We start from the raw sequence: 27,151 nt of genomic DNA, 5'->3' as shown, positions 1-27,151 counted from the left end.
CTCCATGTCCCTACACTCGTATTCTGAGTAGGGATGCATAAAATTATTATTTCCACTGTTGATTAGTCTGTCAGTTATTTTCTTGATTAATTAGTAGTTTGGCCTATAAGATATCAGGACAAAAATGCAGATCAATATAAGATACCAAATGTCTAATTTTGTCCACCGCCCAAAAATATTCAGTTTACAGACAAAGACAAGGAAAGGAACGAGATAATATTCTCATTTCTAAAGCTGGTATTGTGGCCCCTTCTTGAAAATTCTTTTCCACTGTGCTGCCATAACAGGGCTCTGCTTCCTGACTCGCACAGTTTAAACAGTCCAAAATATGTCGCCTTCATTTGGCTTTTGTTTTCTCACTCAAAATAAAATGCCAAACATCTCAAGTTCTAATGTGAGGTTAAAGACTGCGCTTATCCCAGTTCAACACATTTATTTTCATGTTTGAAGGAACAAACTCTCAGACCCAGCTCTTCCTTTTCTCACTTCTGCTCATCAACTTAATAATTACAATAATTCCAAAAAATGTTGTTCCAGATATTTTTGGACATTACAAAATAGACAACAAAAACATAAATGAAAGAAATGATCAAACTCTAAAAATTGTCATTTGTAGTCAATGCAAAAAATGTGGCTCCAGTGTCTGTAATCTGAGAAAATCTGACATGGTGCCATCCAAATGGCTTTTCTGGAATAAATTTATACATTTTACAGCTTAAACAGAAATGATTAACAGACCTGTCCACCTATTGAGCTTGTATACGAAATCATCAGTTGCCATCTACACAGTTTTTTGTATTATAAATGGTGCAGAAATAGTTTCATAAGTGGTAGGTCATTAAAACTTCACTGACTAGCTGTTAAGGACAGAAATACACGACCAGTGAAAGGTTTGGACACACTTCCTCATTTAATGATTTTTTTATTTTTATTTCATGACTATTTACATTGTAAATTCTCACTGAATGCATCAAAACTATGAATGAACACATATGGAATTATGTAGTTTAAAAAAGTGTGAAATAAGTTCTTCAAAATACCCACCTTTTGCTTTTATTACTGCTTTATACACTCTTGGCATTCTCTTGAATTCCAAACTTTTGAATGGTGCCACGAGACACTAAATTTGAATTGCTCAACTTGAATAATTGTATTTTAAAAATTGAATTGAAATCATGCAAGTTGAAATTGTATTTACTGGACTGAAATTCTGCTGCTTTTAAATATATCACATATATATACACAAGGGATCAATTCTTATCTTTTCATATTGTCACTAGTTCTGGGGTTTCTGGCCACATATTGAAATAATGCTTTACTTTGTTTCTGTTCTGCAAATGAAATGAGATCTACATTCCACAGTTGGTCAGTGCCAGCCCAGTGTCTGCCATTGGGGCAGGACCTGATCATCGCTCTGCCTCCAGCATGTGTCAGACTCAGCTCCAGTCAGTCAGCGCTGCTTCGCCGTACTGACAGCATCAGGTCCCTCACTTTCACAATGACAATGTGTTCACTGTAGATACAGATAAGGTCCAGTCGGGAACTATGACAGACAGGACGTGACAAATACAGCGCTAAAATCATTTCCATAAACCTACCGGCTTCAGCCAAGACCAGCTTCTCTCTGTCATTGATTCAGGACTGCCCTGTAACGTTAGACCGTAGGGGCTGACGGTACACAACAGAGTCCGAGGTCGGAAGGCCTCCATGGTGAAATATCTGTGTAAAGACTCAGTATCATCCTAGTAACGTGAGGTAAGGACGTTCTTGTTAAATTATTGTGTTTACATTTGATGTGTACACGGAGGAGACAGACAGGGCAGTACACGGGAGTATTGCTCTCTGACAAACTAGCCTAGCCTAGCCTAGCTGGCTAGCACCCTGCTAAGAGTCGCTCTGAAAGAATAAGGAACAGTGTATGAGTGCTGCTAGCTAGCTAGTAGCTAACGTTAACAATAAAGTCCCCAGTTAAGAGTCGAGTGTTCCTTAGCTATAATACATGTGCTTTGGAGACATTTAAAAATGCAACTCATGTTTCGAGATGTTTTGACCCCAGGCAGGAAAATTCTACGTCAGTTAAAGTTAACAATAATTGATTTTCCCAGCAGTAGCTAGCATTAGTGCGAGTTATTAGCGATAGACAGCTTTTGCCTTGTTTCGTTTGCAACAGTTAGCGTTTTTTGTTGCAATTGCTCGACCAAATCTCTAGACAAATTACCATTAAGCATATTACCATAGTAGTTACTGACGTTACAGTTAACGTATGTAGACATGGATAGCAATACCACATTGTGACAACCATTACTTAATCATCATCTGTAAGCTGAACTTTCGCCTGTCTTTGTTTACTTTTACGCAGTTAGCACTGTTTTCTAAATCAGTGCATTATCACCCACAAGAAGCACGCTTAATTTGCATCAGATGGCATCATATTTTGCTCTTTAAATCGTCTTTTAAAGTCAAATTCTTGTCTGTCCCCCCCAAGATTTAGGTGTGGAGAGATGGCAGACAGTACGGGGCTGCAGTTTGTCAGCCCCTATGCTTTTGAAGCCATGCAGAAGGTGGATGTGGTGCGACTGGCAGCCCTAAGTGACCCAGAGCTGAGGCTGCTGCTGCCCTGCCTGGTGAGGATGGCTTTATGTGCTCCTGCTGATCAGAGCCAGTCCTGGGCACAGGACAAGAAGCTTATCCTCCGCCTGCTCTCTGGAGTGGAAGCTGTCAACTCCATTGTAGCACTTTTGTCTGTGGACTTTCATGCTTTGGAGCAGGATGCACGAAAAGAGCAGCAGCTTAGGTACAGAGAACTTTCACTTGGTAACATGAAATTTAAAGCTACAGTCTGGTTATTCATCGACTCATACAAAAAGTGCCTCTTGTCTTTTCTGTTAGGCACAAGGCAGGTGGCTCTAATGGTGAGAGCATCCTAGTGTCACAGCTGCAGCATGGCCTGACCCTGGAGTTTGAACACAGTGATCCCCTTCGGAGGCTTCGTCTGACCCTCAGTGAACTGTTGGCTATCATGAATAAGGTACAGTCAGAACTTCTTGCTTAATTCAGTGAGTCACAGGACATTGACAGTGTTTTTTTCTATTTTTGGTTTTAACAAAATAACAAAACTTTCATGTAATTTTAAGCAAATTGCTGACAATTAAGTTTAAAGTCCCATTGTGTTACATTAAGCTACCTTAGTAACTGCAGTTTTTTATAGGTTGTTAAGAGGCTGCACCCAAGAGGGATTCGGTTGATATTACCAGTGTAAATCTGAGCTGCTGCCTTTATCTTTACTGTAGAGATCTGATGGATACTTAAATATTGACAGGCAGAGTGCTGAACATTAAAAAAATTGCATGAATTCCCTAATTAATGAATGATTAAAAATATCTTACTTGTGGAAATGGGTCTCAGATGAAAGAAATAAGATTGTACAGCTTTTTAAAATTGTTCATCACAGCTTATTTTGATATAAGAAATTACACCCAAATTTCTAACAGCTGCTCCCACATTGATTGAAATGAGATATTTCTCAGCACTGCAACTGTCCCTAAGTAGTTTAATCTTCATCTAATAGGGTGACTTGGATGATTGATCCACACAGTCTGTCCCCCATTCTCTTGTTGTTTTGCAGGTGGCAGACTCAAATGGAGAGTTTTTCTTGAAGTCTTCTGAACTATTTGAAAGTCCTGTGTACTTGGAGGAGGTTGCAGATGTCCTCTGCATTTTACAAGCAGGTACCCAGCTTCTGTTTATCTTCTCAGTAGTTTTACTTTGAGGATACTTTACAAATGAGAATGTTCTGTGTGTGACAGCTTTTGTACACATCTGTGCTCATTGCAAGTAGTAGGCAATGATACATAAATGGATATGTTACTAGCTATACAGAATTACTACAGAGAAGGGATGCCACTTAAAAGCTGGGTTTGAATGATAATTTTTTACTCTCCTCTACTCGCTGTGTCACTGACTGTTTGCACAAGGCCAAACTCCCACTCTCACTCACACACACACACACACACACACACACACACACACACACACACACACACACACACACACACACACACACACACACACACACACAGACACACACCCACACACACACACTGCAGACAGCAGACTGACTTCAGAGCAGATAGGTCCTGCCAGAGAGAATGAAATAGACTTTGGGGTATCATTTACTGGAGTTGACAACAACAATGCTTGTTATCCTTAAGTGCAACAAAATCTACCTGTGAGGGAGGCAGACACTATAAGGGTAATTTATCAAACAGTCGTTGATCAAATAGACAAGGAAAATCTAAAGTTGCAGAAATGCCACTTATGCGACCGCTCTGCACAGAATCAACTCGATGTCCCTTGTAAATCCCCAGCTGTTTTGTTTTCACAGTCATACAGAGCTCATTATTCTAAATGCAACCTGCTATGAACAAATTAGGCATTAATGTTGTATGACAGTTTTTCCTAATTAGCTACATATTTTAAGTTTTGTTGAATTGTGTTTGACAGTGAAACCAACCAGCTCTGTCACCTCTCAGCTTAAGTACCAAGCAGTGAGTCATAAGGAGAGAGTGATGCCACAGAGCTAATAACCAGCATATCATAAATATACAGACTATCCCAGCTGAGTTGCACATGCACAGGAGAGAACATGCAAACTCCATGCAGAAAGATCCCAGTCTCAGGCCGGGACGTGAACCAGGGATCTTCTAGCTACAAGACAACAGTTCAAACTACAGAAATACAGCGTTGTGCTTTCAGAATGCCCATTTTCCCTTTTCTGTCTGAAGCTTGTTGAGCACACAGGACAAGCTTGTAAAGCTCATAAACATGGCAATTACAAATTCATGTAATTTACTAAGCCATACCCACAGCTGTGGCTACAGTTAGCAGAATGCTAAACTATTTGCAAAACACTCCGCATATCCACTTATGATCAGCTTGCATGTTAAATATATCTATGTAACTGAATACATTAACATTTTGCAGGAAAATGAAACTAGCAGCAGATTACTTGTCTAGGGAAAGTGGACAACAAACTCATCATATTGTAGTTTCTGGATGTGACTCTAGTTTTGAGGAACTTCACAGATATTGACATGTGCTTTAATGTGTTAGACTTGCTTGATAAGCCCATCTTCTGTTTTTGGGGTTTCTGGGGTGATGCTGTGAAAGCAACTTTCTTCTGTTGGATTTTCCACCATTAAACAAGACTTTCCATCATGTTAAGGGACATACACGCACAGCTCCACACGTGCAGCCAATGAACAGCCCAAATGAGCAATGCAGTCTCTCTGACAAGACCTGGGATTACCCAAAGTATCTCATCAGGGCTATATTTACTAAAATCTGAATCGAAGTTAGTGGGAGTTGCAGATGTCACCTTTCCCTAGACCTCTTGAATCACAATGTGCTAAAAGTTTCTTTTTTATGGAATTTGTTCCGAATGATACCAAAAAATGACTGCCTATCCCAGTTTTAATCGTTCTACATAGTTTACAAAAGAATCAGAATCAGAATCAGTCCAGTAATTTCCAAATTTGTCCATCAAGGCTATTGGAACTTACAGTTTTGTTTGCTTGATTCACTTGCTGCTGATGCATTCAAAGGATTGTAATGTCATGTGATATGCAGAAATTTTGAATATACAATAATGTTTTTTATGTGGTAAGATTAATCAGTAGTGCATCTTATATACAATGCCAGCAGATTACTGTCTTTGTGTATTTGTTCTTCCAACGAAGGATTTCTCACTACAGAAACAGTCTGAAAATGTGCATCACAGGGATATTTTTGACAAAGATTATACATCAGAAACTGCAACAAAGTCTGTGCAATCTGCTACTGCTGTTGATAATTAGATTGCCAACAACTAATATCAATAGTATATCAGAAAAAAACAGCAAATACTTCTGTGAAGCCAGCCTGAAAATAATCCATTTCAGTGATCCTGTCTTCTGCAGTTGACAGATTGTCCAAAGGGTGTTTATTTTTCTTCATCTTAGAGCTGCCTTCCTTGCTGCCCATTGTGGATGTGGCAGAAGCTTTACTTCATGTACGCAATGGCGACTGGTTTCTGTGCCTGCTGGTTGCCAATGTTCCTGACAGCTTCAATGAAGGTAATTCATCTGTCTCACAACACTGCACATGCTGTCCGCAGATAGAGCAGCTGGTTAATTACCAGTACTAGTTTCATGTGTTGAGTCAGTGTGCCTGGATGTTACTAAAACTTGCCTTAGGAACTTTCTGTGGTAGCGCCATTATACTTGAAGGCAACTAGTTATTGAGTTGCAACCCTTTTTTTCTTTACTTATTCTCTTGACTTGATTTCCTCCCTTACTTCTATCCATGCCACTGGCCCAAGGGTGTGCACATTTGTCTTTGACGATGAACATTTCTGTCTTGCCCCGACTCACAAAGGCTGTTGTGTGTGTTTTGAGAGACTCATTAGAAGAAAAAGCCTGTTGTCTCCAGTGCCTCCTTATCACACAGAGGGTCAGAGCTAAATCAATAGCGCATTTGTGTGTTACATAGCAGTCAACATCAAGTCCTTTTGGCTTTGTTACTGGAAAAGACCCTGTTTTATTGAATTAAAAGTGAAATAAATTGATTCAAAGGAGTGTGGGAAATGGTTCTGTCGAGAATCATCAAGATCTGTCCTATTGAACACCAGCTAGTAACCAGACCTAAATCCACTGGTTCTTTTAAGAGATGGAAGCTAATATCATTTCAGAACATGTTATATTCTGAGCCAACCATAAAAGTTTTAATTTTTAGAGTATCTGCTGTGGAAAAGTGCAGGAAAAATGAGTTAAAAAGAAGTAAAATGACTCATTTTGCTATGGTTTACAGTATTTATGAATGGGATGACTTGGTCATGACATTGCAGAAATGATAGACTGTTACTGTCAGTGATGCACAGATAATTCCAGGAAATTCATTAGTCCAAATTGTGTTCTGGTTTTTAAATGTGCTTGTCTGTCATTGTAGTTTGCAGAGGTCTAATCAAGAATGGAGAGCGTCAGGATGAGGAGAGTGTGGGTGGTCGGCGCAGGACTGAGGCCCTCAGGCAGCTGTGTCAGATGAACCCCTCACAGGCCCTCAACATTAGGGCCATGGTGGTCAGTTTGACTATTAAACAACTAAATGTTTTTTTTACCTTGTTAACATCTCCATATGTTTTTTACTTGCTAGAAGACACGTCATTAGCAAAATAGGTAGTCAGTGCCATGACAGAGTATTTCCACACTGAAACTGAAGTTTACTAATGACGGTCTCAGAAACACACATACAGACTTCCAGGGTTTCATACATAACAAACCCTTGAGGCCAATTTGTTCTTTTCATGTCTGCAAGGGGGCACATGACATACATTTTGTCATCCACATTATTCGTTGTGTAACCAAAAATCTGTTTCGTGCACAGACTGTTACAACAAAAACTGTAGAAGTAGATTCTCTGTCCTATAGACCTTTATTATTCATCATTAAAGGAGCTGTAGTTGAAGTTGCCGATGCCAGACTTTGCAGGGGCTTAGGTTTCTATATGCTTTCCATCGACTGTGCTCAACGCAGTGGGAAGATCTACATTCTCCAGAAATCCACCCAGTGTGCTCGCCACACCTCAGAAATAATCACCGACATGGTGCTACAGCCAGTAACAAGCTGCTACATCCTGTAAGAAATGCAATGGCACATTCTTCCAAAACATCCATGGGAGCCCCCGAATGTTTTTCAGTGTGACTAGATCGACAAAAAGTGAAAAAAAATAAATAAATATGCAACTTTGATACACAGAAATGTGTTTTTATGAGTTTAATCAATGTCCTCAGAGGGACTTGAATATAATCACACACATTACATTCTGTGCTCTGTGGGCAGAATCACCCCTAATCTACAATATCCCCAAAATCATCTCAGATGAAGAGTAATTTCTCTTATCTGGGAGCTGCTTTATTCCACTAGAGATGCATTTGTGCCACATTTATTCTGGTGCCTTGGATTTTTTCACATTAATTATGTATGTGTAAACTAAAATGAGTATTTGTTAGCACATTTTTTAGCATTCTTTGCTGTGATAAGCTTTCATGACAACACGTTTGTTTTACAGGATAGTTGCGTTTGCAGCAACATTGCGTTATTAAATATTTGGTATCATCTCAGTATAATTATTTGCAGCTAACACATATTTTAAATGATTCTGTAGCCTTTCTTAGTAGCAAATACATTTAATGCAGCACTGCAGCCATACTTAATTTATCTCTGCATTGCTACAAAGTACAGTTTTTGGAAATTTTAAAATCATATACAGTGACTTTAATATAGAGGGTATCAAAAGCATTATCTCAGACTCAAAGTCTGTTTGAATGATAATATGCTGCACTACCTGTAATGTGTTATGATGCTTTGTTAAATGATTTACCAGCAGTTAATACAGAGTTATTTTTTCTGAACAGCTAAACATCACTGGAGACTACGTTTTGTTAATTCTCATTAAACTGACTAGCAATAGACTGTGTTGTACCAGGAACTTTTTTCCTTACTTAGATCAACTCCCCTCATAAAGGTTAGTGAAAAGATTCTCTTCTCTTTACTGATTTATGTTGTGGTACACTTTGTGATGCTATCCCTGAGGGGAGAAATTTGTCTTCTTGCTTCCCTCCTTCTCTCACGGAGGTTACAGCACAAGGTCAGTTATCGAACGAGGCCCCAGGAGGTAGTAGAAATTCATTGCCTTGCTGAATGATGCATCAGCAGGACTCATACTTGGCTGTACTTTGTGAACCCAGACAATCAGGCTTGGGAATTGATGTGATCCTATGCTGAAATTGTGTGTTTTCAAGGAATATTCAGCCATGAATGTTAGTAGCTAGTGTTTCTTAACATCTGGATAACTTCAGTTGACTTTGCTAATGGCTTATAATCAAAAAAATATTGAAAGACCCACCAAAAGGGGCAATGACATGCAGGGTGATGTAAGTGATGTAAATACCAAGTAATGATGCCTACAACCCAACAGTTAGTTTATATGATTAATATGCTAAAAGATGCCAGTATTCAATTGTGGGCTGTACTTTGAATGTTTTAAAAGATGCTACAATCATAAAACTATCATACATACACAGAACTGAGGACATTACTAATGAAATGTGTTAAAAACTGTGTGTTCTTTTGTTATTCTCAGGTTGAGGAGTGCCACCTGCCAGGTCTGGGTGTGGCTCTTACTCTGGACTACAAACCAGATACAGCAGATGAGGCGGTCAGTCCCTTAGTTTCTTATGTAAGCGGTCTACTGCTGGGCACCAATAGCAAAGTCCGTACCTGGTTCAGCATGTTCATCCGTAATGGGCAGCAGGTAAGGAGCCATCTTTACTCTGTATTATAATTTTTCAAATATATGCAAAAATAAAAAATCCAGTAGATACAAAGCTGTGCTTGTACAAGATAAAACAAAACAAGTAGCCTTGCGTTAGGAAGAAACTTGTTTTTTCTGATGTGCATGCAATGCAATCCGTAGTGTAAATAGTATAGATTTACTACAAAATGAGTCTTTCTGTACTTACGACTGCCCTGAGTGGGATCCCCAAACTCCACAATTACAACCAAATGCCTAACCTAAACTCTTATTCTAGCCTCACCTGGAAATGAGTTTTATCCCTCAGTCCTTTTAGCCAGTGAAGACTGGTAAAAATGCTTTCAGAATGCTGAAATGTCCTTACAGTGTTGATTAAAAACTAAAATAGAAAACAATACAAAAACACATAAAGACCCCAGTGATCTTCAACATTCAGCACAGGATACTGGTGGAGGTTTGGTTTGGTGTTGCTCCTATTCTTTCCCACATTACTCAATTGCCAGCTTTTGAATTGAATTGTTCCAAATGTATGCCAATGATCTAAATTTAACAAAAGATACAAAGGAGGTCATGTGTCTGTCTATCTGCTGGTATTTCTTGCAGTTTATGGAGGGCAGATGTGTTTTACAGTCTGCCTTTCACTGCAAATGTCAACATTTGTTCATGTTTTCTTTAATAAAATGTTAGATTTTTTTACACAATAAAACTCTCTCTGAGCTGGGCGGAAAAGCCTCTTTTCAGCACTGGAAAAATGTACTGAAATGTTCTATCCATAGATAGATTTATGGGTATGGTACATTATAATTTGCATCTAAACTACTGCTCACTCATTTAGTCAGTTAGTTTTGGAAATAATTGTATTATTTAACTTGTTTATAAAGAAGGAGAACATGATTTACTCAGTGTAGCCCTAATATTAACACTTAGATGAAAAAACAGCATTTGACAGAGGTCTTTGCTTCACTTTCTCTCTGTAATGAAAGCGCAAGAGAGAAAGCAGCTCAGTGCTGTGGCAGATGCGAAGACAGCTACTGCTAGAGTTGGTTGCCATCTTGCCACGCTCACGCAGCACCCATGTGCCCAATGATGGCGACATGGAAGAGGAAGGCAGTTCAGGATACTCTGGCCTCAGAGAGGAGCATGTGGTGAAGGCCAGCGCTCTGCTCCGACTGTACTGTGCCCTCATGGGCATCGCAGGTCTCAGGTAGGTCAAAGACTATGCAATAACCCTCCTATTACTTCAATTGAGTAGTGATGATTTTGACATGTATGCCATTCTTTTTTAGAGTCCACAGATATAAAAACGTTTTAATAATTATTGTTGTAAATGTGATCTCTCTCCAGGCCTACAGATGAAGAAGCTGAGCAGCTATTACAGCTGATGACCAGCCGGCCTCCAGCCACTCCTGCTGGTGTTCGCTTTGTCTCTTTGTCCTTCTGCAAGCTGCTTGCCTTCCCTACTCTGGTCAGGTACATAAAGCTGGTTCTATTGACTCCTACTTTTAAAAGTCTTAGTTTTATTCAGCCAACACAAACAGTTTGGGATCGCTGACCTTATTCAACTACCAGTTTTGAATTCCTGCCAATACATACTCCTTTCCAGAAACCCTCTCTGTGTCATTTGGCATTTAGCAGTCTCCTTTTTATATGTAGAGTACGCATAATCCTCTGTGTGTTTGTGCAGCACTCCAGAGCAAGAACAGCTGATGGTCATGTGGCTCAGTTGGATGATCAAAGAGGAAGAATACTTTGAGAGGTAAGACAGTTACTAGACCTGTGATAATGAGACATTGATGGGTGAACAATGTCTTAGTTTGCATGTCTAAAAGAATATTGAATACATTTTGTCTCTGGAAACTCACATGAGATTTTAGAAAATTTTACAACATTCAGTTTTACTTTGCCGAAAGAGGCAGGATTAACTTCTCACTATGTTATTTTAAATGCTGATGTATAATGTGAATGTTGGAAGGATTCTGTGATTACTCTCCCGTATACCTATCTCCCATTTCTATTTGTAACAGCAGCTGTATAGTAATTTTGTGTGTGGATTTAGTATGCAGTTTAAATCAGTGCAAATATTAATGTACTGCTCTTAATTTTATTGCCAGTATAAACGTTCTGCTAACTTTAGGAGGCTGCGTTGAATTAATAAAACTACAATTTATATTGCAAAGTGGTAATGTAAAAACATTTATGCCAATATGTCATCACATCTATAATGATGCGACTGGCTGGTTTCACAGAACTAATAATAATTTTATAATACAACATTCACCAGTATGTGAAAGCATTATTTATGATTCATACATATATTTAGTACATGATATGTAACTGACAGCTATGCTCATTTTAGAAAAAGCTGCCGTTTTTCATTATAATTCATTCTTTATGTGAGACTTTCAGTGGCTATCGGATTTCTGTGGTTTCACTCCAATGATGTAAATGTATTATCTTGCTTATAGCATTTTGGTTTCTTTTTTTTCTTCTTTTTTTGTGTGACTATTATGGGATTTGTAGCATACACTGTCTTCTCTATTGCTGTACATTTCGCACTACATTCTTATGGTCTTGGTCGTTGATCTTTTGCTACCGAAAAGCATGTCTGCTACAGAATTAAGTGAGACTTTATAACAAACCAGGGAGATGTGAGGAAACAGTAATAAAATCAACAAGGGGCAGTAAAAGTTAAATGATGGCGTAAAAATCTGTGAAGTGCTACGTCTCTAGTCACACTTCAATGTGTGTGTGTTTTATTTCTGTCCACAGTTGGGAGGTGTTTGACCCTCCTTCTGTAATTGTTTGTTCTTTGTGGGACTAGACAGCTATAAACTCAGCAATGCTTTTGTTTTCTTATTTGTTAAAATGAAGTTAATGTGACCTGTTCTAACAACTACAGCAGTAGTAATCAATGTGTGTATGTTTGTTAGTGACTCTAGTCCATAACGCATAAATTATTTAGTGACCTTAGTCAGACTTTAATCTTACCTAAAGGGCTACAGGCAGATAGAAGGAGGTGTGTGCGTGTGCGCCGAAGTGTTGATGCAACTAGCATAATGAGTTTATTAAAATTCTGTCCTGTAAGATGCAGGATTAACGACAAGCCTAAATGTCTTTCCTCAATTGCCTCTTCATCATATGTGTGTCTCTTCCTCCTCACAGTGCTGCAGGCGTATCTGCTTCTTTTGGAGAGATGCTATTACTGGTTGCCATGTATTTCCATAGCAACCAGCTCAGCTCCATTATTGATTTGGTGTGCTCTACTTTGGGGATGAAGGTAAGGTGGTAGGTGGGAGGGAGGCAGTGATCAATACATCAGTCTGGCTGACCAGCTACTGGCCCCACTCCTCCACTGCAGCAGTGGCGCATATAAAGACTATATCACTAATGAAACACTTGCAGCATACACATATCTGGCAAGGCACCTCATACCCTGAGGCCAATTTGCTGTTTTATTACTTATTAAGTGCACTATTGTTTCCTGCCTGTGTGCTAAGTAGTTTTTCTGTCTTAGTGTATTTTCCACTAAGATGTGTAATGTAATTGGATTTAGAGCCTGTTTGTTTCCACCCCTAGGGCAATCCTCTCCATTCAATGTTGTGCCTGCCATGTAGAATTTTTCTTATGAAATATGAAAGGAGGGAATTACAAAATACCAGCACTGCTGCCTGAAGGTTGTTTTCGCTCAACAAACCTACCACTATTGATGTTTTTTTTTTCCCAATTTTGGTGGGGTAATTTTCAACTTCCTACAGATTGCCATCAAGCCCAGCTCTCTAAGCAAGATGAAGACCATCTTCACACAGGAAATCTTCACTGAACAGGTACATTCTATTCCAAGTTCATTCTTCCTTATTCACATTTTGTGCTTACAGCAATGAATTTGCCTTCTTGCCAGTAATTTAACCAAGCTTTTATTCTTATCATGTCAGCAAATATTTTTACATCTATGAGAGCTAAATTGAGGTGTGTAGTAGCTTCTGATGTAAGAACTTGTCATGATAAAATGAGCTTCCAAAGGTGTGCAGGTAGCTTCATACAACTTTAACGTATATTATTTAATACCACTGAGCAATTTTAGGCAGTGTTGTGTGTAGGAAGCATTACATTGATGTAATAAAAAATGTCCAACACCTTTTATAACCTCCCAGAAATGTGGTAGTTGGTACCAACACCACCAATACTATTCTGTGATTCTCAATACCACAGCTAAAAGAATACCATTGAAATGAATAGACTCTTTAATTTGCAAAAACGACTTGGGATGGAGCTTTCCAGTGATAAAATTAGTAATGCTGTTTAAAACAATATCATGCCAGAAAAAAAAAAATGGTGGCATGACATTTCTATGCCACCTGAAAAAAGAGTGAATGAATTACCTACATGTCAAAATATGTGAAGCAATAGTATTATTACAACAACAGTGAAATGTATCCTACAAGTATTTACAGTACAGTGTTATCAACCCTCTTGTCTAGGTTCCTCCTTTACATGATCTGTGACACATTATGCATTCTGACTTTTGGTCCTGTGGAACGTGTACCTGTGGATCGACTCTAAAAATCACAGAACATCTCAATACAGGGTGTTTTGTTTTCTTTACACATTCATGTAAATTATAATCCTACATCTATGTACTTGACGTTACTGGTGTAATTGGAAAACTTTCTACCTTCACGTTACCATGCTGTCAGTTAAAAATCAGAAGGAGCTTTTTCCGTATTGGTAACATGCTTATTATTTTTGCTGTGCAGGTGGTTACAGCCCATGCTGTTAGAGTTGCGGTGACCAACAACTTAAGTGCCAACATCACAGGATTTCTCCCCATTCACTGTATCTACCAGCTGCTTCGGAGCCGAGCCTTCACCAAGCACAAAGTGTCCATCAAGGTATGACATGCCTTACATGACTCAATATAATGACTGGATGATGTTAAAAGTACTTCTGTTTAAAAGCTATGTTTCTGTCTGGTGCTGTCCTTGTCTGTATCTTCAAGGACTGGATCTATCGGCAACTCTGCGAGACGACGACACCCATCCACTCACAACTGATTCCCTTAATTGATGCCTATATCAACTCCATCCTCACTCCAGCTTCCAAGGCCAACCCAGAGGCCACAAACCAGCCTATCACTGAGCAGGAGATCCTCAATGTCTTCCTGAGCTCTGCTGGGGTGAGTCACTCTGAGGGCTTCGCTTGAGCTGCAAAAAATCTAATTCTGTACCCAAACAAGTTAATCATTGTGTACATTGCATTTGTCGTTTAGTTTTACAGTGTGATCTTGATTTTTCCCTTCATATTTTGATAAACGGTATATTCAGCAATATTTCAAAGAACTGAGTCAGTTCTCTTTTATAATAACATTTTACAAAATACCATCTTAATAATGCTTAAAACATACTCTCATTCAGTTATTCTTGCTTTATTTTGCTTGATTATTGTTACAGCAGTAATAATTATTGGAATTAAGTAAGAGCACACTGTACTTAACATTGTCCATCCTCATCCCTACTGTTACTTTTTATCTTAATAGGTTGAACATGTTTTCAATCTATATGTATTTCAGAAAGGGACAGCTTATTATGTAACCATATTATACAAATGTGAGAAATATGAGAATATTGTTTGAGTTACAGCCATATGAACACAACAATCATATTATAGGTACTGAATTTTTATTTTGTTTGTTTTAAAAACATTGAAATGAGCCGGAAGCAAAATTGTTGCTGCAAACACAATTTTTTCTGACACAAAATTGTCGATAATAGAGGAAGTAATTTTTTAAAGTTGGAATTTATTGTATAGCAGGCTGTTATATTGGAAATGTACAGCAATCACTGCCAATTCCAAGTATCCCAAGAATGTTCTTATTGCTGATGAACTGCTGAACCTTTTAAAAGTATCCATCCTCACTTTTACCAATGATACTTAGCCCTCTTATGCTGCCTGTCTCCCCCCCATAGATGCTATTTTTGCTTCTCTTTTTTCTCTATTGGTTAGCATGGAGATAGTAGTCGAGGAGGAAGACAACGCTACTCCATCACCACCCAGCTCCTTGTCCTCTACTACATCTTGTCTTATGAGGAGAGCCTGCTGGCTAGTACCAAACAACTGGGTATGTACAAGGCAATAACTGTATCCAAACAAAAACACTGCTCTGTGCCTGGCTCCCCTCTGTGCTGTTGGCTCACTTCCTTCCCATTTCTTATTTTCTCTTTCTTTGCCTGTCTAAAGTGCATTCATTGTCATTTGCACTGAAGAAAGTATTGTATGTAAGATGGAGGGAATTTGTCAGGCAGTGAGAAGAGAAAGGAAGCTTTTGTCCTCTGTTAAGTTGTAGGAGACGCTCTCACTCTGGATGTGCAGTCATTCATCCTTTTCTGTCTTGGCACTGAACGTTGGCTGCTTCATAGAGAGTAAGTGGAGGACTGACAAAGAGCCAAGTACAATGGCTGCAGGAGCAAAGCTAACTAGGACAGCTGTAGGTTAGATTGAGCATTAGCAGTTAGCCTAGTCAGTGTTTATTCTCTCCCATGACGAGCTCTCCTCTTGCCCTTCATTAGGCCAGATTTATGTGAGAGTTTATGCCCATCTCTTTAATTGCTGTGTTTACCCAAGTGCTCCCACAGCCTTCAAGGAAGGATTAATGAAGGCCATCAGCAGTGGTAATGAACCCACGTCAATGAAAAATCACCTCCGTTTCTTTAATGCACAGTGGCTCTGTTGTCCTTACACAACCAAATAAAACACTTATGCTCCATCTTGTCTTTCTTTTGCTTTATGTTCTCACTCTCCCTGTTTACTGTGCTTCATTCACCCTTGTTTTTTTGTTTTTGTTTTTTTAGCTCTGATGCAGAGGAAACCAAAGTCCTACTCAGCAGCTTTGATGGACCAGATCCCCATTAAGTACTTGGTTACCCAGGCCCAGGGGCTGCAGCAAGAGTTCGGAGGTAAAATGTTTGATTATAATTATTTGACTAAATAAGGGATACAATATGCAAGTTGGATATTAACTCAAAAACACAAAATTATTTTGTGTGATAATCTGCAAATAAACTCTCAGTGATTCCAGGTCTGCACTCTGCCCTGCTGAGACTTCTTGCCACCAACTACCCCCATCTTTGTCTAGTGGAGGACTGGGTATGTGAGGAGGAGGTGACTGGTACCCTGCCCCTCCTGAGGAGAATGATGCTTCCCAGCAACACCTGTAGATACACTCAGAGCCAGCTCCATCAGGGTGAGCCAACAGGATGGGAATATTAGCATCAGATTAGGGGAGGAGGTTAAGACTGGTAGCTTTGAATTTACAGTTCCCATCCCTTTCTGTTAAAATTGCCCAATCTTGAGACATAATGACATAAGTAAAGTGAAAAGAGTTCCTAAAAAAGCTCATATGAAAGAAAGGCATCGACAGGTCAGAAACGTCTACTTGGGAAGTAAGCTAGCACCAGTCATACTTATCCAGGGGTCAAGGTTGTCTGGGTGAGATGTCATGGTATCAGCCTGTGATGGAAGAAGGAATAGATACTACAATTATATTATACACTTACAGGTGAAAATCTTTTTCCAACTGAAATCTTGTCTCAGTAATTAATCCTTTGGGATTTAAAGGGTAAGGGGATGGTGTAATTGGCTTTTCTTTGTTAGAGATCATTGAAAAAAATGCACTGTGATGGCATGTGTCCATATTGTGTTTTTCTAGAGCAAAAAAGCACTGGCAAGGCACTGTGGAGTGCTTCATCAAAAATGCAAACCCACACTGTGCGTGGGTTTTGTAACGATGACAGCATTATCTTGACAACATATCACCACTTTGATCGTCGTCATATGATAGATTAGCATCACCCCTTTTTATGATAATTTCTGTCTGACAGCTGAGCTCATGACAATATACACGGCCAGAACAAGCTTTGCTTCCATTTTTATGGTTACCAGGGTGACAAGCCCCACACATTTGACTGATTCCCTGAAAAGAAGCAACAGTGATAACCCCAGTGTCTCCCTAAAATCATTCTCAGATTTTTCACTAGAAGTTCTTGGAGCAATCACACAAAAAGCGTGGAGCTAGGTATAGCGCTATATCTCTGAGTGATTTCATGTATACACATATGTTCTCCCCTCATTGGGAATGATTGTGGGAAAAAAAAGGTGGCACTCAGGAAAAATTGCTTTATGGACATAGCCTGATAATTAGTGTCATACACATTTGCAATTGTGCCCACTTATGTTGTCATAACACATCAACGATGTATTTTTAAATTCCATCTGCTGTAGCACTTTTTCAGGGTTGTAATGACAAGAATAACAATGAGTTAAGTGATTGTGAATTGAGAAATATAATCATAAGGAGAAATGCATTGCTTCTGCCTCTCTTGACTTAGTGACAGGAGGCGAAAAATGGTTTCAAATGAGTGAAAACAGATTCCATAGAGAGGTGAACAGGTTGACCCTTTAAGTTAGTGACTTAGTAGCTTTTTTCATTCTGTAGTTTAGGTAGTTGAGGCTGATCTTTAGTGATCAGGGACACTGATAACCACTATTTGAAACGGATGTTCATTTGCTGAGAAATTAAAAGTTTGGTGTCGAAAATGAGTACACTGCAAACTCCAACACAAAACTTAATTGGCATGCCTTTGCTACTTGATGTTCCTTTTAACATTTATTCTTCAGCGTTGATGAGCTTACACTTGTGATGCATAGCCAGTCAGATAGTCCTGTGGGCAGAACATTGCTTGAAACCAGAGTGGTTACAGAGAGAGTTGACTGCATAAGAGCCGAAGTGCTGCATTCTTAAGTTAACCTTATTTTATTGAAAATCGTTTTGAAAAAGTAGTCATACTGATAATTACAAAAATGCTGAATTTTGGATCCAATCCTTTACTTTTTTAATTTACATCATTCACAGTCTGAGTGCTGAAAGGTATTCTTAACTGTAGACAACAAGTTGTGGAATTTGTGATTAAGTGTTGGTGTTAATTACCACTGTAGTTTATTATTTTCTCGCCATCATTATGTCAAAGTGAATGTGTTTCCTCAATGCGTACTTAGCTGTTGCTTCAAAACCTTTTGGTTTCTATTCACTTCAGTGTGTGCATTCATTGACATCAGTTAAGGGCACACAACAAGATACCGCAGCCCCAGAGTTTGATGAGTTAGGTTCCACTTTTTGTTCCCCCAGCCTTCCAGAAGTTGCCATCCAGCAGTCCCAGACTAATGCGGATCCTGGAGCATTTAACACTGCTTTCACCTGGAGACCTGATCCCTTATGCAGAGGCCCTCACAGCCAGCACGGCTCTGCTGCTGGAGCCTGCTGTGCCTCGCCGTATACTGCAGACCCTCAACAAGCTCTGGATGGGCCTTAACACTGTGATGCCCCGCAGGTACATGCTCTGGACATGACTAGATCCTGTATATTAAAAACCATTAATATTAAATTTACTGAAAATGTGAAATGGATATGATATAATTCTGCCTCAATGGCATCACTTGGCTACTAGGCTCCAAATATGTATCTTGTCCTCAGTAATTCGAAATTGATATGTTTTGCAGAACTTCTCTCGTGGTTGCGTATTAAATTTAGACATCTTCTCTAAAAGGTTAACAGTGGTACTTGACTGGGTCTTGTCTCTCCCAGGACTGTGTAAAGTTGTTGGGAGTAAATGGATTAAAGGAAGACCTCTGGAGCAAGAGTTACTGCCCTTAACTCCAGGCTGCTTGCTCAGTGATTATTGTATGAAGGGATCAGAGGTTTTAAGCCTAGCAACTCTGTCAGACTGTGTGAACTCTCTGGACAGATGAGGGTCACCCTCAGTGTGCCCCAGGGCCCAAAGGAGCACAGTTACCAAAGCTCTGAGCAGACATACTATCGATCCAAAAGGGTCCTGTAACAAGAAGAGCTAAGGGCAGGAAAACTGAGCAAGGCTCTCCATGAGGTAGATGTAAGGGATTTCTGCCCTCTCCCTTGTCTCTTCCTTGCTCCCTCTTGTATATTGAGTGTTGCAGCGGGATAGGCAAGAGAGGCTCTGGTGAATTTAGGAGGAGGGCAGCAGTGTCACATTTCACACAGATCCGCTGATTGATGCCAGTGCGCAAGCTGCATGAAGGCTTGAAGCTCCGAGAGTATCCTGCTGTTCAGAGTTTAATATCAGTCTGATAAGAGGGATTGAGGGTGAAATACTGCCATGGGCATGTCTATGAGAAAATTAAGTCATTAAACCCCTAGTGAGTGTGTGCCACATCATAATTTAGTAGTATTTGAATATTCGTGAAATTTTTTTGAAGTGCAACTTATGTTGCTGTTAACCACCAATTTTACTGTTCTTCTTTAACAAAACGGTGTGTCACATTTCATTTGAGTTATGATGCTCCAAAGCCAGGTACCAACAAAAACTAGTACTCTAAGTCCGATGCTCAAAATCCGTCACTTCATAAAACTTGATGTGACAGGAAAGTTAAAATGAACGTATCTGTGTTGCAGGTTGTGGGTGATGACAGTTAATGCCCTCCAACCGTCAGCTAAGCTGCTCAGGCAGCAGAAGTACACTCAGAACGACCTGATGGTTGATCCACTCATTGTGCTGCGCTGTGATCAGAGGGTATACAGGTAACTACTGGACACATAGGAACACGCTGTTATGACCACATAGATGCAGTGAAGTATAACAAGAATAAAGGAAGAAGTTGAGATTGTCAGGAGCATTTTCACAATATTGAAGAATAATTCATATGTGTGTCAGATAACTTAAAAATGAGCTTTTCTTTGGTTTGTTTTTGGCCAGGTGTCCTCCTTTGATGGACATCGTCCTTCACATGCTGAATGGCTATCTGCTGGCTTCAAAAGCTTACCTCCAATGCCACTTGAAGGAGACCGCTGACTTTGATCGACAGAGCCAGACTGTCTCAAACCTGGGCGTGCCTGGACAACCCGATACACCTGAGGTTACCAGGGAGGAGCTGAAAAACGCCCTTCTAGCTGCACAGGTACTTTAACCATTGACACACATTTTTCATAGTCATTTTTCACACATACTGATCTCACTTTTAATGGATGACTTGTAGTTTTATCTTAATGCACTTGATCCAGATTTTATCAGTCTATTGAATGGTTCATAGGGGCTGTAGAGTCCTCCTTCATCTTCTAGTAGGTGTAGCTGGCTTGTTATTATTACCCCATTTAATCTTATCTCCTTATTTAATTGTGATGGAGTTGCAGTTTAGAACTTACAAAGAGGAACAGGTCTACATATGGAAGCTGGAGGAGACACAAGTCAGTGGACTTTCACACAAGAAACTTGAATGCCAGACACATCTCCAACTGTTCTTATAGTATTATTTTTACACTTGAGTCTTATGTTGAGGTTTGCTTTCACTCAAAACTTCTTGGTTAAGTTTACAAAAGGATCATTTGTGGTCATATACACCTTTTTTTCAATGTTTACCACATGATACAAAGTTCCATTTTATAGGTTTCAAGAGTGACAATTCCACTAGAGATTTCACATGGACTCATTCGTATGACTGTAAGAGGTCGCAGATGTTATTGGGGTTAGTTTCTGCTTTGTCATGTGGCATCAAGTCAGATCAGATAATAATGTGAGTACTGAGTCTAGCAGAATGTGGAAAAAGTCCCTGCTGACTGACGAGTACGAATATAACGGCCATTTATTGTGCTGATAATATCCGAATTGGGTGTTTCATGTAATGGGTTTGCACAAATGCAAAAATAGTGTTTCACGAAATACAACTAAAATATGTAAGGATGACCTTTAACGCCCAGTCATTGCACACACTTGTTTCTGTTTAACTCCAGGACAGCGCAGCAGTCCAGATTCTCCTGGAGGTGTGTCTGCCAACCTCCGAAGAGCAGCAGCTGGGGCCACCACAGAAAGCCTGTTGAGGAGCATTCGGGGCTCCATGCCAGGAAAATCGAAACAGGGAAGCCTGGGGCCGAGAGCCAGAGGAGGCGTGGGAGATGCTGAGCCAGAGGGAGGCCTGCTCAGTGACTTGAGGGAGGTGCAATGTCTCATCTGCTGTCTTCTGCATCAGATGTTCATCGCTGACCCCAACATTGCCAAGTTGGTTCACTTTCAGGTAATACAATGTGAAGAAGGATGGGTTTAGATTACAGAGCCATTTCTGCATAGCTACGTATTTAAACTTCCCTCAAATTTTGCCATTGAAAATAACATTATCATAGTAAATGGATCCCGTCATAGTGCAGAAAAAACCTCTGAGAGGTTTTTCATGAAGAGCTAAATCACGTTGACCCCATTAGTCATCACATTCTGCCATGGCATTAGTAATAAGTGACTGCAGTGCTCCCAGAAGTAGCAGCGAGCCATATGGTGGACTTCATCAAACCAATCCTTCCCCTGTCATACTAATCCACCTTTATCCTCACTGCTAAGCAGAGGCTGCTGTATGCTTCCATGTACACACATGTTTACGATAGCAATTGTGTGTGGAAATGACTACTTAACGAATAACGTTTCTGTGTATTCCTTATTCCTCCCTTAGTTTCCTACTTAAATCATAATTTTCATATTTCCTGTTGTCTCCCTTTCTATCAGGGTTACCCTCAAGCTCTGCTGCCTCTAACTGTGGCAGGCATCCCCTCCATCCATATCTGTCTGGACTTCATCCCAGAGCTGCTGGCCCAGCCCCAGTTGGAAAAGCAGGTGAGGCCTCCCAATCTCCTGTCCCCACTTTTTTTGGCTTTAAGTCCTAGACTTGCCCTGGGCTTGTGCCAGAGCCTCTCTTACACTGTTGTGATTTTTTTTAAAGCACTTCTACTTGGTGTTTGCATATTTGCTACCTAAATAAATTGAGCAAAATGTGTAGCTGTTATAATTATGTGTGTCCCCACAGATCTTTGCAATTCAGTTGCTGTCATACCTGTGTACCCAGTACGCCTTACCCAAGTCTCTGAGTGTGGCCAGGCTGGCCATCAGTGTCATGGGAACGCTTTTAACCGGTCAGCAAATATCTTATTTTGTCTTTACATCTTGTGCCCTCGTGCTTTTTTCCATCTACGTCTTCTTACCTGCCTCTGTGTTTCAGTCATTTAATTTGCTCCCAGTATTATACAGACTGTATGATGTATATAACAGTTCATCTTGCATAAATCAGCCGCTGTCACACAGTTGGTCTGCACATTTTTATCCCTATATTTGGCTGCCACCATCTGGCCTTTGACTGTCAGTGCAGCATTCGTTCCTCATTACAGAAGTGTACAATATGTACCAGCCTGTCAGCCACTGTATCCAATGTTTGCACATCTCTTCTGTATCCTCTAAGTGTGTGCGTGTTCTGCTTTATAGTGCTGACTCGTGCCAAGCGTTTCTCCTTCTTCATGCCCACCCTGCCATGTCTGGTGGCCTTCTGCCAGGCCTTCCCTCCACTCTACGATGATGTGGCAGCTCTGTTAGTACAAGTGGGCCAGGTTTGTGCTTCTGATGTGGCTACTAAAGCCAGGGACATCGACCCTCTTATTGCCCGTGAGTACAGTTTGAATTTGGGTGACATTGTTACGGTTTCAGATTTTATTAAGATTTTTTTCTTTAGGTTACACCATTCCTCAGTACATACATTAGCGTTGAAAAGTTTGGGGTCACCCAGACAATTTCATGAAAACTTCTTTCATGTGCTAGAATAATTGCACAAGTTTTTTATAATCATCATTGAGCCTTTCAACATCATTAGCTAACACAATGTAGCATTAGAACACAGGAGTGATGGTTGCTGGAAGTGGGGCTCTGTACCCCTATATAGATACTCCATTATAAATCTGCCATTTCAAGCTAGAATAGTCATTTACCACATTAACAATGTCTAGACTGTATTTCTGATTTATTTAATGTTATCTTCATTGAAAAAGACTGCTTTTCTTTCAAGAAAAAGGACATTTGTAAGTGACCCAAACTTTTGAATGGTAGTGTATGTTTTGAAATATCCACCATGTTCTCTTTGTTGATCTTTTTAAAAAAAAATCTTATACCCTGGACATACACATCGTCTAAGACTAAGTTCAGCCAAGAAATTAAGAACAAGTATTGAATCTTTCACCAAACTCCTGATTTACGTGTACTGATAGTAGATGACCATCTAGTTGGAGGCACCACAGACAGTGGTCCTACAATGGTTTCAGCCTTAATACTGATCTTGCAAAGTGACTCTGAAATTCTAATTGTGGGACAATATATATAGTGTGAAGACTGGTCAATACATTCAGAATTTCTGTATGCAGAAAAAATAAGTTCTGTTTTTGTAGAAAAGACTGAATGTCACTTTATTCTGTGCATTGACAACATAACTGTCAGTGATTATAGGGAAATGGTATATCGTGGAAAGTATGTCTAGAGATATTGGTAAAATGTAGAAGAAGACCTTGAAAAGATCTGCCATTGTTAAAGTAAGAAGGCATCATTTTTTCAACATTTTTTTGCTTTCCCACCTCAGGCCTGCAATATCTAAAAGAGAAGCCACAGGAGGCTGTGGTTCCAGGAGGAGGCTCTTCCAAGCTGACTCTACCACAGAAGACAGCAGAGGAGCTGGGGGGAGCTGACCCTGATGTCCAGCTCTGCTACTGCATAGAGGCCACTTTTATGGACATTATTAGCTCCACTCTTCATGGACTATAGAACAGACACATTCTAGAGAGAGGACAGGGATTTGACTTTTGTCACCAACCCCGAACACTGTCTCTGAAAGACTTTGTTACTCCTAAGAGGGCTACTGTTAACAGAAATATCTTCATCTTCAACAAATGGACTCTGATGTCATCTTTGTCAAGGGCTTTCAGGTAATGATAGGTGGTGGGTTACTCTCACTCTGTGCACATGCTGTACCACATATCCACTCTGGTCTGTTCTGTGTGGACAACGAAAACTGCACTCTCCAGTCATCAGGCTCTGCTACAAAACTAAATAAGACATGATTTGCAATTTATTTAGAACATGAAGAATGTTCATGTCCTCAAATTGTGTCACAATTTGTAGAAAGTAAAATACTGAAGCTGATAAACGGGTTAAATTTGTTGACTCCTGTAGGCATATTTTTCTAATTTGCAAGTGTTGTGACCTTTTTTTCTGACATGGAAAAAGGGAAACCTTACCTTGACATGTGTAGAGCTTTTGTACTGTATTTGTTTGTAATAAAACAGAAGAAATCTTTGACTGAGGTGTATTCTGGGAAATGGGAAACCATTGCGGCAGATGAGGTGTGTTGTGTATGCTCTGGTCAGAAATTCAAAGTCTTTGTTTCCATACTTGTGTTTTTGTTATCTGTGGCTTGTTAGGTTTCTATCTCAATCTTCTGCAATTCTGGTGTTTTTCAGCTAAAATCTTCCTTATTTTTCACGAGACACATATTTAAAAAGAGAATGAGAAGACTGGCCCAAATAAATTAGAAACCACTAACCTAGCTTACACGCTACGGGGCCTGATTAAAAAGCCACATACACATTTAACGACATCACCCACAAAAGAGGAGTAAATCATGCCTATGTACATGTTGAGTCAGCAGGGCTATTATTAAATGAGAAAAAACAATCTACAAGAAAATCACTATTTGAAAGCAATACGGAATGCCTGAGAGCTGTCATGTATTTTAGTCCATTATGTGTTTTGAACTGTCAGTTACATTTTGTTTTACTTTACGTACATAAAGTCATGATTCAGAAAAGGCACAAACTGACAAATTACCAGACTGTCGGAGATAAGGTGTTTGATGCTCTCTCACACTCACACACACACACACACACACACACACACACACACTTTGTGATGCATACCCTGTAGGACATGTTTTCCAGTAATTACACGTCACTGAGTTAGATTTTTTTAAAGACCTCCAACATCTAAACAGTATGTGATTTATAAAGGACTATCCATTGGAGCAGCAGCTAACTAGAAGCCTTTATGTCCAGACTCGTTCCTGGAGTTGTGTTCTTTGGCTCACTGTCATGTCTGCTGTTACGCCTAATTTAACAGAGCCATCATTAATTTGATTAGTAGCACCGGTGCTTTTCCCGCCACGTCAACTCTGAAAGTCTTCTGTGAAACAGACATAATGTCTAAATCCACCACATGATACATTTTACCTGATGTACCCGTTCAAGCTGCAGCTGAATTTCAATTCCTTTTATGTTGTTACATATATATTGGTGTTAATTCCTCATACCAAATTCATTCTTACAGAAGATATCAGAGATTTCCAGCCAAATAAAGAAAAAACGCAAGGCCTCTGCTTTTACAAAATGGCTCACCGATAAGACAGTATGACTTCAAGCTTCTTTTATAGCTGTATAACTGTTTATGTCCCCATAAAGGAGCAGTGTGTCTGACTGGCTGTTCCTCCACTCCAGCAAGTGTCAGATTATGTTTTTACGACATTTTATTTCCCAACAAGAAGATCTAAGTGCTGTTTTACCCATAACCCCTCTTGCAGGAATTAAAAGGTTAGTAGGGCAATTTTTTTTGCCTAAGTCAGCCAGTTTAAGTATGTAAAGTTAAAGCCCACTGACATTTTTCATTTTACAATGTTGATTACTGAGTGTCATTTATAGTAGCTATAACCCTGAAAATTAAGTATGATGCAACATAATTTTGTAGTCTTATCTCTCCAAGCGGTGGGCCTGGGATCTTTCTGCATGGAGTTTGCATGTTCTCCCTGTGCATGCGTCGGTTTTCTCCGGGTACTCTGGCTTCCTTCCACAGTCCAAAAATATGCTGAGGTTAATTGATCATTCTAAATTGCCCGTAGGTGTGAATGTGAGTGTGATTGTTCGTCTGTGTGTGTGGCCCTGTGACGGACTGGTGACCTGTCCAGGGTGTCCCCTGCCTTCGCCCGGGTTGGCTGGGATGGGCTCCGGCGCCCCCCGCAATCCTAGTGGGGATGGAGCGGTGTATAGAGCAGTGGTTCTCAACCCTGTTCCTCAGGACCCCATGTCCTGCATGTTTTAGATCAGGGGTGTCAAACTCAGTTCCTGGAGGTCCACTGTCCTGCATGTTTTAGATGTTTCCTGCTCCAACACACCTGATTCAAATGATCAGCTTATCATCAAGCTCAGCAGAAGCATTATAACGAGCCTGATCATTTGAATCAGGTGTGTTGGAAGAGGGAAACATCTAAAACATGCAGGATAGTGGCCCTCCAGGAACGGATCTTGACACCCCTGTTTTAGATGCTTCCCTGCTCCAACACACCTGACTCAAATGATCAGCTCGTCATCAGGCTTCTGCAGAGGCTTGATGACGAGCTGATCATTTGAGTCAGGTGTGTTGGAGCAGGGAAGCATCTAAAACATGCAGGACATGGGGTCCTGAGGAACAGGGTTGAGAACCACTGGTATAGAGAATGGATGGATGGATCTCTCCAAGCAGATCATTTATGAACTTTCTTTTAATGTGTGTGATGTGGTCTGATTTCTGTTTTGGCAAATTGCGGTTCATTTCAGCCACAGAGGATCATAAGACTTGAGGAAAACCCAGCCACATGTGTATCAGCCTTTAAAAAGCAGGAAGTTAAGACAAGTGAAGTTAGTCTTTAATGATTTTCTGCACTGGTTTTGCCAGTTGAAGCTGTTTTGCATAGTCATCATTTTTAAAAACGGTTACTAGGATTTGTTTGGGAGTCAAACTACATCAGCTAATACTGGTGTACAGTCTGTTCTGTGTTTTTTAGAGTGGAGTATGCTGTTACTGATTTCTTGGTGGTGTGCTTTTGAATAAAAGTAATATTAATATATAATATATGCAATATATAATAGTTATTCTGGTTAAGATTTCAAAGAGAACTCCATTCT

The 27,151-nt window shown here is 39.9% G+C and overlaps 1 protein-coding gene across 1 annotated transcript; it reads left to right on the top strand.

Annotated features, from left to right (window-relative positions):
- Positions 1 to 1,419: 1,419 nt before the first annotated feature.
- ints2 (integrator complex subunit 2) lies at positions 1,420 to 24,521 on the top strand. The gene is given in 26 exon segments (XM_022204339.2): positions 1,420 to 1,755; positions 2,486 to 2,794; positions 2,890 to 3,028; positions 3,626 to 3,728; positions 6,000 to 6,113; positions 6,985 to 7,115; positions 9,178 to 9,348; positions 10,332 to 10,552; positions 10,693 to 10,818; positions 11,033 to 11,104; positions 12,511 to 12,625; positions 13,104 to 13,172; positions 14,103 to 14,237; positions 14,345 to 14,521; positions 15,349 to 15,463; positions 16,194 to 16,298; positions 16,412 to 16,585; positions 18,527 to 18,728; positions 19,826 to 19,951; positions 20,127 to 20,328; positions 21,158 to 21,212; positions 21,215 to 21,438; positions 21,918 to 22,025; positions 22,216 to 22,321; positions 22,668 to 22,844; positions 23,806 to 24,521. Coding segments are annotated over 25 exon segments (3,642 nt in total). The 5' UTR covers positions 1,420 to 1,755; positions 2,486 to 2,501; the 3' UTR covers positions 23,988 to 24,521.
- Positions 24,522 to 27,151: the final 2,630 nt, after the last annotated feature.

Source organism: Acanthochromis polyacanthus, chromosome 17 (assembly GCF_021347895.1).
Source record: "Acanthochromis polyacanthus isolate Apoly-LR-REF ecotype Palm Island chromosome 17, KAUST_Apoly_ChrSc, whole genome shotgun sequence".
In the NCBI taxonomy this organism is placed as follows: domain Eukaryota; kingdom Metazoa; phylum Chordata; class Actinopteri; family Pomacentridae; genus Acanthochromis; species Acanthochromis polyacanthus.
Note: the sequence above shows the minus strand (reverse complement) of the source record. Positions and strands in the feature narration are given on the sequence as shown.